The 15136-nt window shown below is 44.9% G+C and overlaps 1 protein-coding gene across 7 annotated transcripts in view; it reads right to left on the minus strand.

Moving 5' to 3' along the window:
• Positions 1 to 15136, minus strand: part of DPF3 (double PHD fingers 3) — a 419567-nt gene that overhangs the window by 96599 nt on the left and 307832 nt on the right. For all 7 annotated transcript variants that reach the window (XM_033952007.1, XM_033952009.1, XM_033952011.1 and 4 more), the window contains one exon: positions 2243 to 2389. In XM_033952007.1, coding sequence (XP_033807898.1) covers positions 2243 to 2389 — 147 coding nt within the window. The remainder of the gene's footprint in view (positions 1 to 2242; positions 2390 to 15136) is intronic.

The raw sequence follows: 15136 nt of genomic DNA on the forward strand, positions 1-15136 counted from the left end.
GAGCCCATGGAAAGGAAGTGAGGAGAGGGGAATGGAAGTTGATTATAAAAAAAAAAAAAAAGAAGTCACCAGACAAGAAAGGTAAACAAAAAGATTCTATTTTTAGTTTAGTAATTGAAATATGTGAATTTTGAGAATTTGCATCTGCTGTCTATATTTTGCACTGTAAAGGAATAAATGTGTGTGTGTGGGGGGGGGTCTTCAAGGGCCTGATGCTAGCATTCATATCCTTGCACGACAAGGCGCCAGGCTATGTGATGGCTAAACTTCCTCCATATGTGCCAAACCGGTCCCTCCGCTCCCAGGATGAAAATGCCCCCTGGTCATGCCCTTCAACTACAAACCGCCAAACAACTGTCCTACTCCCACTTCATACCGAACCACTGGAATCGACTGCCATTGCAGATCAGATCTCTTGAAGTCCTCCTCAACTTCAGAAAAGCAATAAAAACATACCTCTTCATCTAACCCCCTGCCCTTGATCCAGAATTGTCACGTAAGCATAACTACACCTAATATGTGCCAATTAGGATGAAAACTTGCATTGTAATCTTGTACTGAAATTATGTATATTTAATCTGTAATCCGTTCTGGGCTCTTTGGGAACAACGGGATAGAAAAAGAAATAAATTAATATAATGGACCAAAGAGCAGCAAGGAATACTAGGACATCTTTTGTGTGCAGTCATGCTGTAACCTACATACTATCACTTTAACTTATATTAGTGTTCTAAGGATGTGCATGGCCAAAAAAGATTTGGTTCCTTTTTCATTTTCTTATTCTTAGGTGGCTTCTTTGGTTCATTTCACACATTTGTTTATAAGGTGTGTCCAGCATGCATGTTAGACCTTTTATATTTGTGTAAATTGATTGTACATACTGATTTTACATTAAACTGTGAGTACACATCCCTAAAGTACATAAAATATACCTTTCCGCCTATTGTCCATACACCATCTTCAGTCTTTTGAACAGAATTCTTATGAACCCTAGGCAGAGTTTGTAAATGAAATCTGCATATGAAGCATTTCATGCAAGTAACGTCAATGCATTCACAAATATCAGCTAAGGGTCCCCACCTGCTGAAAACCATCCCCTTGGCAGGGTAATACATTTCAGACCCAAGTGTATCTTGAGCTAATTACCTTGCAAAGGGTTTCTTGCTTCTAATGACAGCATCCATTTCCCTGTCTCTAATGACAGCATCCATTTTGTAGTGTGCATCACAAAGCAGCCAAGTCCCAGTGTGGGAAAAGGAGAATATGCCGACACCATTCCTGCACTGCAGTAGGTGGGTCCTTGTTAAGGTAAGCACACCTACCATCTCTTTGGTGCTCAAACCTATTCTCTAGCCTGGGCATACATTCAATCAACCTCCAGAATAATTAGCAGCCTTGAATTTTGAGCGAGTAACTCCTTTAGCCATGTGGGTCAGGTGAATATTCAGTACTGCTTACAGTCTGAACTCTAAAGGATACATGTTCTGGAGCTGCATGTCTCCTACAACACAATGGATTTGAGGATACCAGAAGAAAGCAAGGCAGCTTAAAAAAATTCTCTCCTACAACATAGAGCTCCGCAGTGATTTGGCTAAGTAAGAAAACACACTGACAGACTAACCCACCCAAGGGCTAGGGATATGCTGGGTAGGGAAGACAGTCATGTGGAATCTAAGCCCTGTTGCTTCCCCGCCCCCTCACCTGCTGGGCTTCCATTGCAGAAGCACATTCGGAACTCTCCTTTGGCTGCTCTAAGCACTGGAGAAAGCTGTAACTAACTAGGGTTACCAGATGGCCGGATGTACTCGGACATGACTGTCCAGGCGTCCGGATGGCTTTTCAAAACCCGGCACTTTGTCTGGGTTTTGGAAAAGCTTTGAGCTCGGGGCTGTGTCTGGAGGGCATCTGCGCGGATGCAACGCAGTGACATCACACAAATGCTCGGAGGCCCTCCAAACACAGCTCCAAGCTCAAGGAGAAGAGGTTTGGAGGGGCGGGGCTGGGGCAAATTGGGGCGTGACTTGGGCAGAACCGGGCAGGGCCACATTCCGGATTTGACAGTTGTAAAATCTTTTAACCCTATAACTGACCATCTTTCCCATTCTCAGTTCATGCGCAAATGATTTATACAGCACACAGCTCAACCCAAACAAAACAAAAAGAACCTCAACCAGTTCCATCAAGAAAAACCGTGTTCATTTGCAAAAGGAAATCATGGGATAAAGTAGAAAGCGGTGCTCACATTTGTGGTTCTCATTTCTGTGGGTGGGTGGGGACCGCGGCGATCGTGATTCTTGGTCCCTGCTGTCTTCCCCTTCTTCGTCAGCAAGGTGAGTATGAGCATAATGGTAGCTGAGCCCTGGTCGGTTCTTGTAACGCTTACCGCAGACTAAAACCAAAACAAGGAAGGAAGGAAAATGGATTTAGTACTTTTGTGCCTTTATTTCCTCAAGTTCATTTAACCCCCTGAAAAACGTGAACTGGTTATACTGGAACTATCAGCTACAGTTCAAAGGAGTACAACAAAACACAATTAGGTTTCCCAAAAATGTAGTGTTTTCAGTATCTAAACTTTTAACATGCAAAGAGCAAGTAATGTTTGTCAACACTGTATTGAAGAAATAGAAATACAAACAATCTAATTTTATTTAATGTCAGATAGGCATAAGGCAAAAATGTACATGCCATTTTCAGTCCATTTGGCCTTTTTTCCTGATTTTTAGACTTTTTTTCAATTTGTTTCACACACTCATTTTAATAAAGACTTGTTAACATGTTAATTTACAAAGTGCATTCATAGGTTAATGCATGTTAAATTGATTTTGCATGCATTAAATTTCAGACACACTAACAAGTCAAATGTATGCAAATGAAGGCACATATCTAGAATGAAAGCAAGCTTTCAACAGTAAACAAAGGCAGAAAAAGAACAATTGGCCCACCCAGTCTGTCCACTTGTAATATTTCCACTTTGGATAGATGAACATGTGAATTCACACCCGCATCCCAACCCCAGCTCCCCATCCCCAAGTCTGCTACTTGAACTTTCAGGGGAAGATTCTCAAAACTTTAACGTGGTTGCTAAACCAGTTCCAGCTAGTTTAGCGTTAATGTATTTTAGCAGAGGATTATCAAAACGGCTTACCAGGTTTTTTTCTGAGCTTCCTAGAAGTCTCCAACTTTGCCATGCAAATATACTACAACAAAGTCATTAATAATTAAACGAACACTCCGGGTGATTCCCTAATTTCGCTGTCCTAGCCTTACTTTCTGGTTAGTGCCTGAGCGCTGATTGGCTCAGGCATTGACAGGAAAGTAAGGCTTGACAGCTCAGACCGCCCAGAAAATTTTGCCACCGTCAAGCAACCCCCCTCCCCCCAGCAGCGCGAGGGATGCTCACTCCTTCCCACCACCAAGCAACCATCCCCGTCACCCCTCTCCCCCCCCCCGACAGTGGGAGAGATGCCCACTTCCTCCCGCCGCCAAACAAACCCCCCAGCAGTGGGACGGATGCCTATTCCCCTCCCACCACTGTTGTAGTACTCCTGATGACCCCCCAAGTGACTCTGACAACCCCCCCCCAATACCTTGTTTATGAAGACTAGCCGGAGGGATGCCTCCTACCTCTGGCCAGCAGGCCCGCCTATTCAAAATGGCAGGCCTTCTTCTTCCCGGTGCATCCTGAGGGGAGCTCTGTTTGGCCCAGGTTGCTTAAGGCACCTCCTATGGGAGAGGCCTTAGGTGTCTAGGCTAATTAGAGCCTTAGGCCCCTCCCCATTTTGAAGAGGTAGGAGATATCCCTCCAGCCAGCCTTCGTAACAAGGTAAGGGGTGGCAGGGGGTACCACGGCGGCGGGAGTGGGCATCTCTCCCTGTGTCAGGGGGAGGTTGCTTAGCAGCAGGAGAGAGTGGGCATCTCTCCAGCTGCTGGGAGGGGTTGTTTTATGGCAGCGGTGAGAGGGATTGGGCATCCCTCCTGCCAATCTTTAATATGGGGTCTTTTTTTATTTATTTGTGTGTTTATTCTGCACTAGCGATTGGCACATGCAAATTTAGTCATCCTCCGTGACTCTGCGAACCCGTGCGGTTTTTAAAGAATGATTCGCCTTTCTGAAATTGTTACAGTAGCGGCCCATCAGATTTTACCTTGAGTATTTGAGAATCTTCCCCTCAGTCCTTTTCCTAGCACTGCTCTCCACATCAGTCCCAGTGGTACCTAGTATCTGTTAAAATAGAGATTCACTACCTCCTGTGACTGGTAAGCTCAGGTCTTCTCATTTTTTTATTTGATTTTTACAAGATCAACACTAAATCTGACACCCCTTCCATATCTTTCTACAAAACTTCTAATAATCTATACAACTACCAAAATAAGCAAAGTTATTGTCCAAAATCACTCCATCTTCTCTCCATGCTCATTGAAGGTCGACATTGTAACTGTGATTGATTCATACCACCATGCTTTCTTGGAAGCTCTTTGCCACTATACCACTGTTGCATAGAGTGGCGGTTAAAACAAGTTATGCCAGTGCCTGCTTGAAAGATGGAAAATGTCTTACACTGTTAGCTAGATCATAAACACCACTCTGTGCAGGTTGTCCCAGTGCCTTCTTGAAAGCCCACTGCAGTCTCACCACAGTTGGTTGCATCAGCACTGCTTTTGTAAAAAAAATGCAGTCAACACCGGTGTCCCATTACAGAGATACAGGGCAGCAGTAAACATAAGAGTTGCCATATTGGGACAGACCAAAGCCCAGATCACAAGTACCTGGCAAGAGCCCTATTTTATGCTGCTTATCCTAGAAATAAGCAGTGGATTTTCCCAAGTCCATCATTGGAACAAGCTTCCAGTGCAGGTGATCGAGGCAGACAGCGTGCCAGACTTTAAGAATAAATGGGATACCCATGTGGGATCCCTACGAGGGTCAAGATAAGGAAATTGGGTCATTAGGGCATAGACAGGGGGTGGGTAAGCAGAGTGGGCAGACTTGATGGGCTGTAGCCCTTTTCTGCCGTCATCTTCTATGTTTCTATGTTTCTATCTTAATAATGGTTTATGGACTTTTCGTTTAGGAAATTATCCAAACTTTTTTTAAACCCTGCTAAGCTAACTATGCTAAGAGACATCGGTTGCCCACTGTATAACATTAAATATTAAAAAAATTAAAATCACAAGATATTTTTGTTTCTGTGTTTTAAGTAGGTGTGTGAGTTAGATTGGTTTTATTATTATAGATACATGGGAAGAGATGATATAAAGGCTGGATTTTAGCTCAGGGGCAAAAAAAATAGGCTGCAGGATAGTAGTTTATTTGGAGTGCATTGATGGTTTGCAGACTTTGTTGGTTTGTTAAAATGGTTGGAAAGTGGTCTCTTAAGTTTTCAAAACAAATCAAGAAATAAGAAAAGAGGAAACAGGAGGCTGGATCTAAAAATAAGTTATCTAAGGTGGGTAGCAATATATCCTTGAATAAGTTTGACATCGAAGGAGACAAAATCAACAGGTAGAGAAGTTTTAGCATCTCAGACATATTAGAAATTCAAAGAATCCTTATAAAAACAGGTAAGTCAAAATATCTAGGGTAAAGCTGTGCCCAGAACATATCAGCTGTAAGTTACAAGCGGCATAACTGATGAACAAATTTCCAAATACTGCTGAATCAAGATATGAAAAATTGTTCTTAATAAAGTGGAATAAGTGAAGACCAGATATCAAATTTCTTCCACAAGACTTCAGTACCTTGAGTTGTTTGCCCAAGGTAAATTAGTAGGTAATGAAATGCTAGACCTATGGAAATGTGAAATTTTCTTTTGCATTACACCTCATCTCTGTAAATTTTTCTTTTTTATTCTAAACCTCAGAAAACAATATAAAACCCATGGAAGATTTGTTTATAGTGGTTTGCCTTAAACAAAGAATTTTTACATTGGTAGAGTGAATGCCTTTTATAGGACTATCTCGGTGCATTTCAGATCAGCTTTCCAGATCAGCAATCCTTTTCAACACCAAGCTGTTGTCTCTGATATTAGGGTTATAATTAGGAGTGACAAATCACCTACATACAAAATCTTAGCTCTTCCAAGCCCTAAGTACACATCTACTTTGGCTGGTTAAAACCTGCTTATATCAACTTCCCTTCCTCATCTTCCAAACAGGGTTTACCTTTTCCCAATATCTGAGATTTCTTCAGTTGCTTCTAAGTTCGATGAAGTTGCTGTCCTTTCTAGAGTCATCCGTCTCTCTGTAGGGGCCAGCCTGCATCTTATTTACAGTTAGATCCCTCCAATTGTCCACTTTCAAGCTTTCTAGGGCTCTCCAAGAGCAATGCTGGAGCTCCGATCCTCCCTCACTTCTACTCAAGGGGAGTTTCCTTTCCTGCTATACTCAGTAGGCTCTCTCTCTCTCCAGTGGCTCCTGGCTGCCACTCTGCCTACTTCCCAGGTCTTGTGCAGAGTACAAATGCTGATGCTGCATCAATACACAAGTAAACTGCACACTGCACAATGGTAGGAAGGAAGGAAGTAGCAAGGAAATAAGAGTAGGTGATATGTCAGAGGAATGACAGGAAGACCAAGACAGTAGGATTATGTCTTGTACCGAAGTCATCACTGTAGTCAATATTGTTTCTGCTTTTTTTTTGTATTCAATAATTTCTTCCAACCCTTTTGTGCTTCTAGCTCCGTCAAGGCTCGGATCTGGTGTATTAAACATTTATTAAGCTCCTGGAGATTTTTCCCCACATTTTTTATCTTCACCTACCATATTCCAGTCATTCTACACATAGTCCTAAACCAAAGGCTTTTTAGGAGGGCTCCATCTGAAATCCTGTAACCATGGACCCTAAATCTAGTCACTTGGTTTTGCTATTCACAATAACTTCCTCAGCATCCCCATCAGCTGTGACAATACCTCCAGTGATGTGGCAAGGGATGTTTGCGCCCGGGGCGGAGGCACCTGGCATTGCTGCATCATGCACCTCCTCGATGCCCCTTCCCTGCACCCCCCAACACTTCCTCAAATCTTCGCAGGCTGCAAGCAGCACCTGTTACCTGCTGCTTGTGCTAGCCTCATCCTTCCCTCTGACAGTGAACAGAAGTGATGTCAGAAAGAGGGATGAGGCCAACATGACCAGCAGGGAAGAAATGCTGCTTGCTGCTGGTGAATATTTTAAGAGGTATGGGGGGGGGGGAAGAGAAGAGGTGGGATACAGGCATACCCACCAAGGGCACTCTGCTCACCCCTCCCTTTACTATGACCTGATTACCTCCATAGCATAATTATTCTTACTGACCTGTGGAACTGAAAACTTGAATCATCAGAACAAACCAACACTACAGACAATTTTAAAGGGTAACTCCCCCCACTATATATCATACCTGATATTTATGTTTTTTTATGCTTTATTTAAAAAGTTTGATATGCCGCTCAGCCTTCTCAGATCAGGGTGGTTTACAACTTAAAATATATCATATTTAAAAGAAAAGAACTCCAGTTATTGAACAGGAAAAACCTACTATACACATCCTAAATAGACAAACATTCATAATAACAAGGAATACATATACAACCTGATTCTCTCCTAGATAAAACTTAACTAAACTGCAATGCAGTCTTCTTCTTGGACATCCCTGCTGATTATTCCCCCACTAACCAGTTCAACCCTTGAATGCCAACCTGAAGAAATGCATCCTCAGCATTTCCTTAAAACATTTGTAACATTTTTGCTATAATCTCTTTTGATAAACTGTTCCAAAGATTTGAGGTAGCCAAAAGAAAGCTCTTTAACATAGAACAAAATCTTCTCCAGAGAAAGGAAAATGGTAAAACCAGAGGACATAATTTGAGGTTGAGGGGTGGAAGACTCAAGAGCAATGTAAGGAAATTCTTCTTTACAGAGAGGGTGGTGGATGCCTGGAATGCGCTCCCGAGAGAGGTGATGGAGAGGAAAATGGTGATGGATTCAAAAAAGCGTGGGATGAACACAGAGGATCTAGAATCAGAAAATAATAGTAAATATTGAAGAACTAAGGCCAGTACTGGGCAGACTTGCACGGTCTGTGTCTGTATATGGCCGTTTAGTGGAGGATGGGCTGGGGAGGCTTCAATGGCTGGGAGGGACCTATTGCTGACATGAGTTAGGCCACAGTTCTTCAACCGCCGGTCCGTAGACCGGTGCCGGTCCGCAGGAAATTTTTGCCGGTCCGCACAGGGCTGGCAAGATTGACTTACTTCAACTTCCTGCCGGTCCGTGCAGGGCCGGCAAGATCAACATCTGAAGTCTGCGCTGGGCCGGAGAGATTTTGGGGAGCCTCCGACAGTGGCTTTCTCCCCTCTCTGCAGCTCTCCATTATTTCCCAGCGCAGCGATTCACGAAGCCAGCCTCGGGGCTTTTGCTGAGTCGCGGCTGCCTCTGATGATGCAACTTCCTCTTTCCTCAGAGGCGGCGCGACCCAACAAAGGACCCGAGGCTGCCTTCTGAAATGCTGCGCTGGGAAGTAAGAAGAGCTGCTGGCAGGGGAGAAAGCCACTATCAGAAGCTGCTGGGCAAGTGAAAAAAAGGGAGAGCTGCTACTGGAGAGGGAGAGGGAGAAGGAGAGATGCTTCTGGGAGGGGAGGAGGGAAAGGAATCTGGGAAGCTGCTGGGCAAGGAAAAAAAAGGGACAGCTGCTACTGGAGAAGGAGAAGGAGAAATGCTTCTGGGAGGGGAGGAGGGAAAGGAATCTGGGAAGCTGCTGGGCAAGGAAAAAAAAGGGACAGCTGCTACTGGAGAGGGAGAAGGAGAAAGAGAGATGCTTCTGGGAGGGGAGGAGGGAAAGGAATCTGGGAAGCTGCTGGGCAAGAAAAAAAGGGACAGCTGCTACTGGAGAGGGAGAAGGAGAAATGCTTCTGGGAGGGGAGGAGGGAAAGGAATCTGGGAAGCTGCTGGGCAAGGAAAAAAGGGACAACTGCTACTGGAGAGGGAGAAGGAGAAGGAGAGATGCTTCTGGGAGGGGAGGAGGGAAAGGAATCTGGGAAGCTGTTGGGCAAGGAAAAAAAAGGGACAGCTGCTACTGGAGAGGGAGAAGGAGAAGGAGAGATGCTTCTGGGAGGGGAGGAGGGAAAGGAATCTGGGAAGCTGCTGGGCAAGGAAAAAAGGGACAACTGCTACTGGAGAGGGAGAAGGAGTGATTCTGCTGGGAGGGGAGGAGGGAAAGGAATCTGGGAAGCTGCTGGGCAAGGGAAAAAAGGGACAGCTGCTACTGGACCAGGAGGGAAGGAGAAGGAGAGATGCTGCTGGGAGGGGAGGAGGGAAAGGAATCTGGGAAGCTGCTGGGCAAGGGAAAAAAAGGGACAGCTGCTACTGGACCTGGAGGGAAGGAGAAGGAGAGATGCTGCTGGGAGGGGAGGAGGGAAAGGAATCTGGGAAGCTGCTGGGCAAGGGAAAAAAGGGACAGCTGCTACTGGAGAGGAAGAAGGAGTGATTCTGCTGGGAGGGGAGGAGGGAAATGAATCTGGGAAGCTGCTGGGCAAGGGAAAAAAAAGGGACAGCTGCTACTGGACCTGGAGGGAAGGAGAAGGAGAGATGCTGCTGGGAGGGAAGGAGGGAAAGGAGTCTAGGAAGCTGTTGGGCAAGGGAAAAAAGGGACAGCTGCTACTGGAGAGGGAGAAGGAGAGATGCTGCTGGGAGGGGAGGAAGGGAAGAGAGTTACTGCTGGACAGGAGGAGGAGGGAAGGGAGAATGAAAAAAGGAAGGAAACAGCTGGCAGAGAGATTAGAGGAGGGGAAGGGGAGACACAGGCATGTGAAGGTAGAGAGATTGATGATAGGAAGGGGGTCATCAGAAAAATAAGCAGAGAGGGACAACGATGATAGATCTGGTGTAAGAGAGATAAAAATGAAGAGAGCAATGAAGCTGGAATGAATCATGTAAAAAGGAGAGAGGGGTACAAGCTGGATGGAAAGGGGAGAGGGGCATAGAAAGAAGACAGATACCATATGGAAGGGGGAGAGGACAGACAGTGGATGGAAGGGGCAGATGCTGGATTGAAGAGACAGAGAGGGCAGACGCTGGAAGTAAGAGAGTGAAAAGAAGATTGAAAGCAGAAACCAGAGACGTCAAAAGGTAGAAAAAATAATTTTATTTCTATTTTGTGATTAGAATATATCAGATTTGAAATATATATCCTGCTAGAGCTGGTGTTAGACATAACTGGGGATTGCAAAACCCAGGAAGTGCTTCTTTAGCTTCCAGCTGGCTTAGGGCGCTCTCTGACCAGGGGGCAGTTGCCCTAGTTGCACTCCCCTAAAACTATTCCTGTCATGTGTGACTGCAGTATTCTGTTAGCATGATATTTCTGTGTAGCATTCTGTAATAATTTGGCTTGTTCAGTTTTCTTGATAGTAGAGGGGATATATGTGAAGGGGAGGGGAGACAGGGGTTTTGTTGATCCTTGCTCTGAATTATTTGTATTTATAAAATTACAATTGTACAGAATATTGTTTCTTTTTATACTTTAATAAAATACATTCAATATAAAATCATAACTGAGGCTTGTGTGGATGGGATCAGATGATTTGTGGGGACCGAGCTCGCGGAGATGGGGCGGAAACGGGGTTTTTAAATTTTAGTCCTAGTAGTTTGCCGATCCACGAAATATTTCTTTTTTTTCTTCCGACGGGTGTAAAAAGGTTGAAGAACACTGAGTTAGGCTGTTAATGAGTGGTTTGAGTAAGTTAACAGCTAAGGCACAAATGTGTTAAGAGCCTACAAGGTATATTTATAACTGATGTGTGATAAATCACACGTTAAGGCCACTTAAAAAAAAAAAAAAAAAGTTGGATCTGGGCGGGGCATGAGTGGAGAATGGGCAGGAACTTAGCTCATCACACTTACTAAGCATAGACTCCTGCACAGTTAATATAGAACCACTTACTGCCTCCTAAATATGAGGTGCTAAATACTTCTGTGTTAATTACAGGCTAGCATGTAACTGCAGATTACATGCTGGGCATGGCTTTCAATAGGTAGCATGTTAGTTTTGCACTTTGGGCACATAAAGGGCTAGATTCACTAAGCAAACGGATCGTGTACTGATTGGTTTGCGACCCGATTTCCCTCCAACCCGATTCACTAACCTCTCCTCCGATCCGATTCTGATCCGTGCATGCAAATGAGGGGAAATGGCATGCAAAGTAGGCAGGGACGTAAGTCACTAAAAAAAAAAAAAAAAAAAAGAGGAACACTGACTGGGCTGACCGATCCAAAAATAAGCGACTGCTGAGGACCAGTCACTCAGGTCCTTTCCAACTGCCCTGCCTTCTGCCGCACTGCTCTCAGCCCTGATCTCTGCCCTGCTTCTCTGCTCTCAGCCCCGATCTCCTGCCTGCCACGATCTCCTGCTCTCAGCCCCAATCTCCTACCTGCCCTGATCTCCTGCTCTCAGCCCCAATCTCCTGCCTGCCACGATTTCCTGCTCTCAGCCCCAAGCTCCTGCCTGCCACGATTTCCTGCTCTCAGCCCCAAGCTCCTGTCTGCCACAATCTCCTGATCTCAGCCCCAATCTCCTGCCTGCCACGATCTCCTGATCTCAGCCCCAATCTCCTGCCTGCCACGATCTCCTGCTCTCAGCCCCAATCTCATGCCTGCCACGATCTTCTGCTCTCAGCCCCGATCTTCTGCCTGCCACGATCTCCTGATCTCAGACCCAATCTCCTGCCTGCCACAAACTTCTGCTCTCAGCCCCAATCTCCTACCTGCCCTGAACTCCTGCTCTCAGCCCTGATCTCCTGCCTGCCACGATCTCCTGCTCTCAGCCCCAATCTCCTGCCTGCCACGATCTCTTGCTCTCAGCCCCAAGCTCCTGCCTGCCACGATCTCCTGCTCTCAGCCCCAAGCTCCTGCCTGCCACGATCTCCTGCTCTCAGCCCCGATCTCCTGCCTGCCACAATCTGCTCTCTGCCCCATCTCCTGCTCTCGCCCCGAATCTCTCCTGCCGCCCCGACTCTCCTGCCCTTCTCCACAGGGCAAGCCTACGGTTTTAACCCGCGGGCTTAAAGCGGGTTAAACCACGGGCTTGCAAAGAAAAAAATAGCAAAAAAAAAAGTTTTCTGCTGTGCTGAGCACGGAGAGCCAGCGCATGCACAGACCATCTACATTCAAGGAAGATGGTCTGTGAATGCTCAAGGTTGGTGGGGGGCATGCCAACAATTGCCCCCATTTGCATGGAGGCCTTTTGTGAATTCATCAGCCTGCATGCAATCGGACACGGATCGGACAGGTTAGTGAATCTAGCCCTAAGTTCCTGCATTAAGTGTAAAATCTAATGTACCTTGTTAAAAGGTCCCCGTTTTATTATCCTAGAGCAGTGGTTCTTAAACCTATCCTGGGGGACCCCCAGCCAGTTGGGTTTTCAAGATATCTCTATTGAATATGCATGAGGCAGATTTGCAAATAACAGAGGTGACAGGCATGCAATTCTGCCTCATGCATATTCATTAGGGATATCTTGAAAACATGACTGGCTGGGAGTCCCCCAAGACAGGTTTAAGAACTACTGTTTAGGGGTAGGCAATTCCGGTCCTCAAGAGCCACAGGCAGGTTAGGTTTTCAGGATAGTCACAATAAATATTCATGAGATAGATTTGCATATCAAGGAGGCAGTGCATGCAAATCCATCTCATACATACTCATTGTGGATATCCTGGAAACCTGACTTTCCTGTGGCTCTCGAAGACCGGAATTGCCTACCCCTGTTCTAGAGCATTATTTTCCTTTTTGTGACCAAAACACACCAACTGGAATACCTCCTTGATAGCCAGAACTACAACACATGGTCTTTTTTGTTTCCTCAAGGGTGGACAGTTTCTAGACAGCCAATCACAATACAATACAATACAATACAACAATACAAACATGTTCTTATATTCTGCAAATATCAATTCTTTAATGCAGATTACAGAATACAAAATCAAGCAATCCTTGATACAGTCATAATATAAAATTATAATATCTAACAAAGAAAATATTCACTAAAATAGAAAGTCTTTAGAGCTTTTCTAAACTGATCACAATTTTCCAGACTCAGAGGACAGTCACAGATTCATGTGTAGAATTTTCCACAGATATATTTTACAAATAAAAAAAGACCAGGGCTAAAATATTTAAGGAACCAGCAATTTTGTTAAATGGATGAGCCAAACTTTCCATATCTGCTGATGTCCACTGTTACAATGAAGAACTTCTTTGTCATTTTATTGTGAATGGAGAAATGGCACTAATATCCAACTACATTTTCATGAAAGGACAATTCCCAAAAAGCCCAAATCCCATTTGGAATTTGAACACAAGGAGCATGATATTCAGCTGGCGCCGGGCAGCGTGCTGTTCACCCGATGCCAGCATTCAACCCGAATATTCAATGCTGTGCCATTTCCAGCAACCGGCGTTGAATATGGCCACACCCCTTTAGAATTCCACACTATGAAACTTAAGAAATGTGTGTTATAGAACAGTGGAAACTATTCTAAAAAATAAAATTATGCAACACATAGATAAACATGGTTTCATCCAGGAGTTTTTTGGCCGGCTGGAACTTTACCAGCTAATCGAATATTCAGTGCTGGCCATTCAAGTTAATAGCAGGCACAGATAGGACTTCTATTTATGCAGTCTGATTTGCCTGCTACACTTAAGTCAGCCAGTGCTTGAATATTTGCAGCTAGCCAGCTAAGTGACGCAACATAACTACTCAAGGGGAAATTCTATAGCTTTCGCCTAAACTCAGGCATCAATGGGTGCCCTCCTGGCGCCTAAGTTAATTGAAGAATGCCATTAGAAACGGTGATAAATGGCGGGGTAGAAGCGCCTGCTCATGCCTAAATATAAGGCACTGGAATTGGCAAAGCATATGTGGCCAACGCCAAAAGTGGCATTAGGCAGCTTAAAGTTCCTACGTAGGCACAACTCTGAAACCAGCACCAACGTGCGAGTGACATGCGATCAATCGGCGCCAATCATAGAATCTGATGGTTAGTAGCTAACTGTGAATATTCAGAGACAACCAGCTATCTCCCACTGAATAATAGCAGCCAGCCAAACACTATTTAATTGCCCAGGAGCCAATCCTGGCTGGTTAAATAGTGATCAGTATCTGGGGGTGGGGGTGGCGAGAAGGAAAACAAAGATAAAAGTAAAGATGACCCGACATTTCGATTAAAAACAAACAAGGCAGCATTTGGGACAGATTCAGTAAATGATTCCCAAAATTAAAGCGTCCCTTGCAAAGCTAGGATTCTGAAAAGGGTGAACATAAGAACATAAGCAGTGCCTCCGCTGGGTCAGACCAGAGGTCCATCGTGCCCAGCAGTCTGCTCACGCGGCGGCCCAACAGGTCCAGGACCTTTGTAGCAATCCTTTATCTAAACCCCTCTATCCCCTTTTCCTTCAGGAAATCATCCAATCCCTTCCTGAACCCCAAAACCATACTCTGTCCTATCACGCCCTCTGGAAGCGTATTCCAGGTGTCCACCACCTGCTGGGTGAAGAAGAACTTCCTAGCATTGGTTTTGAAACTGTCCCCTTTTAACTTTTCCAAATGCCCTCTCATTCTTGTAGTTTTTGAAAGTTTGAAGAATCTGTCCCTCTCCACTTTCTTTATGCCCTTCATGATCTTATAGGTCTCAGTCATATCCCCTCTAAGTCTCCTCTTCTCCAGGGAAAAGAGCCCCAGTTTCTCCAATCTTTCAGCGTATGAAAGGTTTTCCATACTTTTTATCAAACGTGTCGCTCTCTTCTGAACTCTCTTGAGTATCACCATATCCTTCTTTAGATATGGCGACCAATATTGGATGGAGTACTCCAGATGCGGGCGCACCATCGCCCGATACAACGGGAGGATAGCTTCTTTCGTTCTGGTTGTAATACCCTTCTTGATTATACCTAGCATTCTATTCGCTTTCTTAGCGGCCTCTGCGCACTGTGCCGACGGCTTCATGGTCTTGTCCACTATTACCCCCAAGTTCCTTTCTTGGGATCTCTCACCCAATAACAGCCCTCCCATCGTATAGCTGTACTTCGGATTTCTATTTCCTACATGCAAGACTTTACATTTCTCTACATTAAACTTCATCTGCCATCTCGTCGCCCACTCTCCTAGTT

Source organism: Geotrypetes seraphini, chromosome 7, assembly GCF_902459505.1.
Source record: "Geotrypetes seraphini chromosome 7, aGeoSer1.1, whole genome shotgun sequence".
NCBI lineage: Eukaryota > Metazoa > Chordata > Amphibia > Gymnophiona > Dermophiidae > Geotrypetes > Geotrypetes seraphini.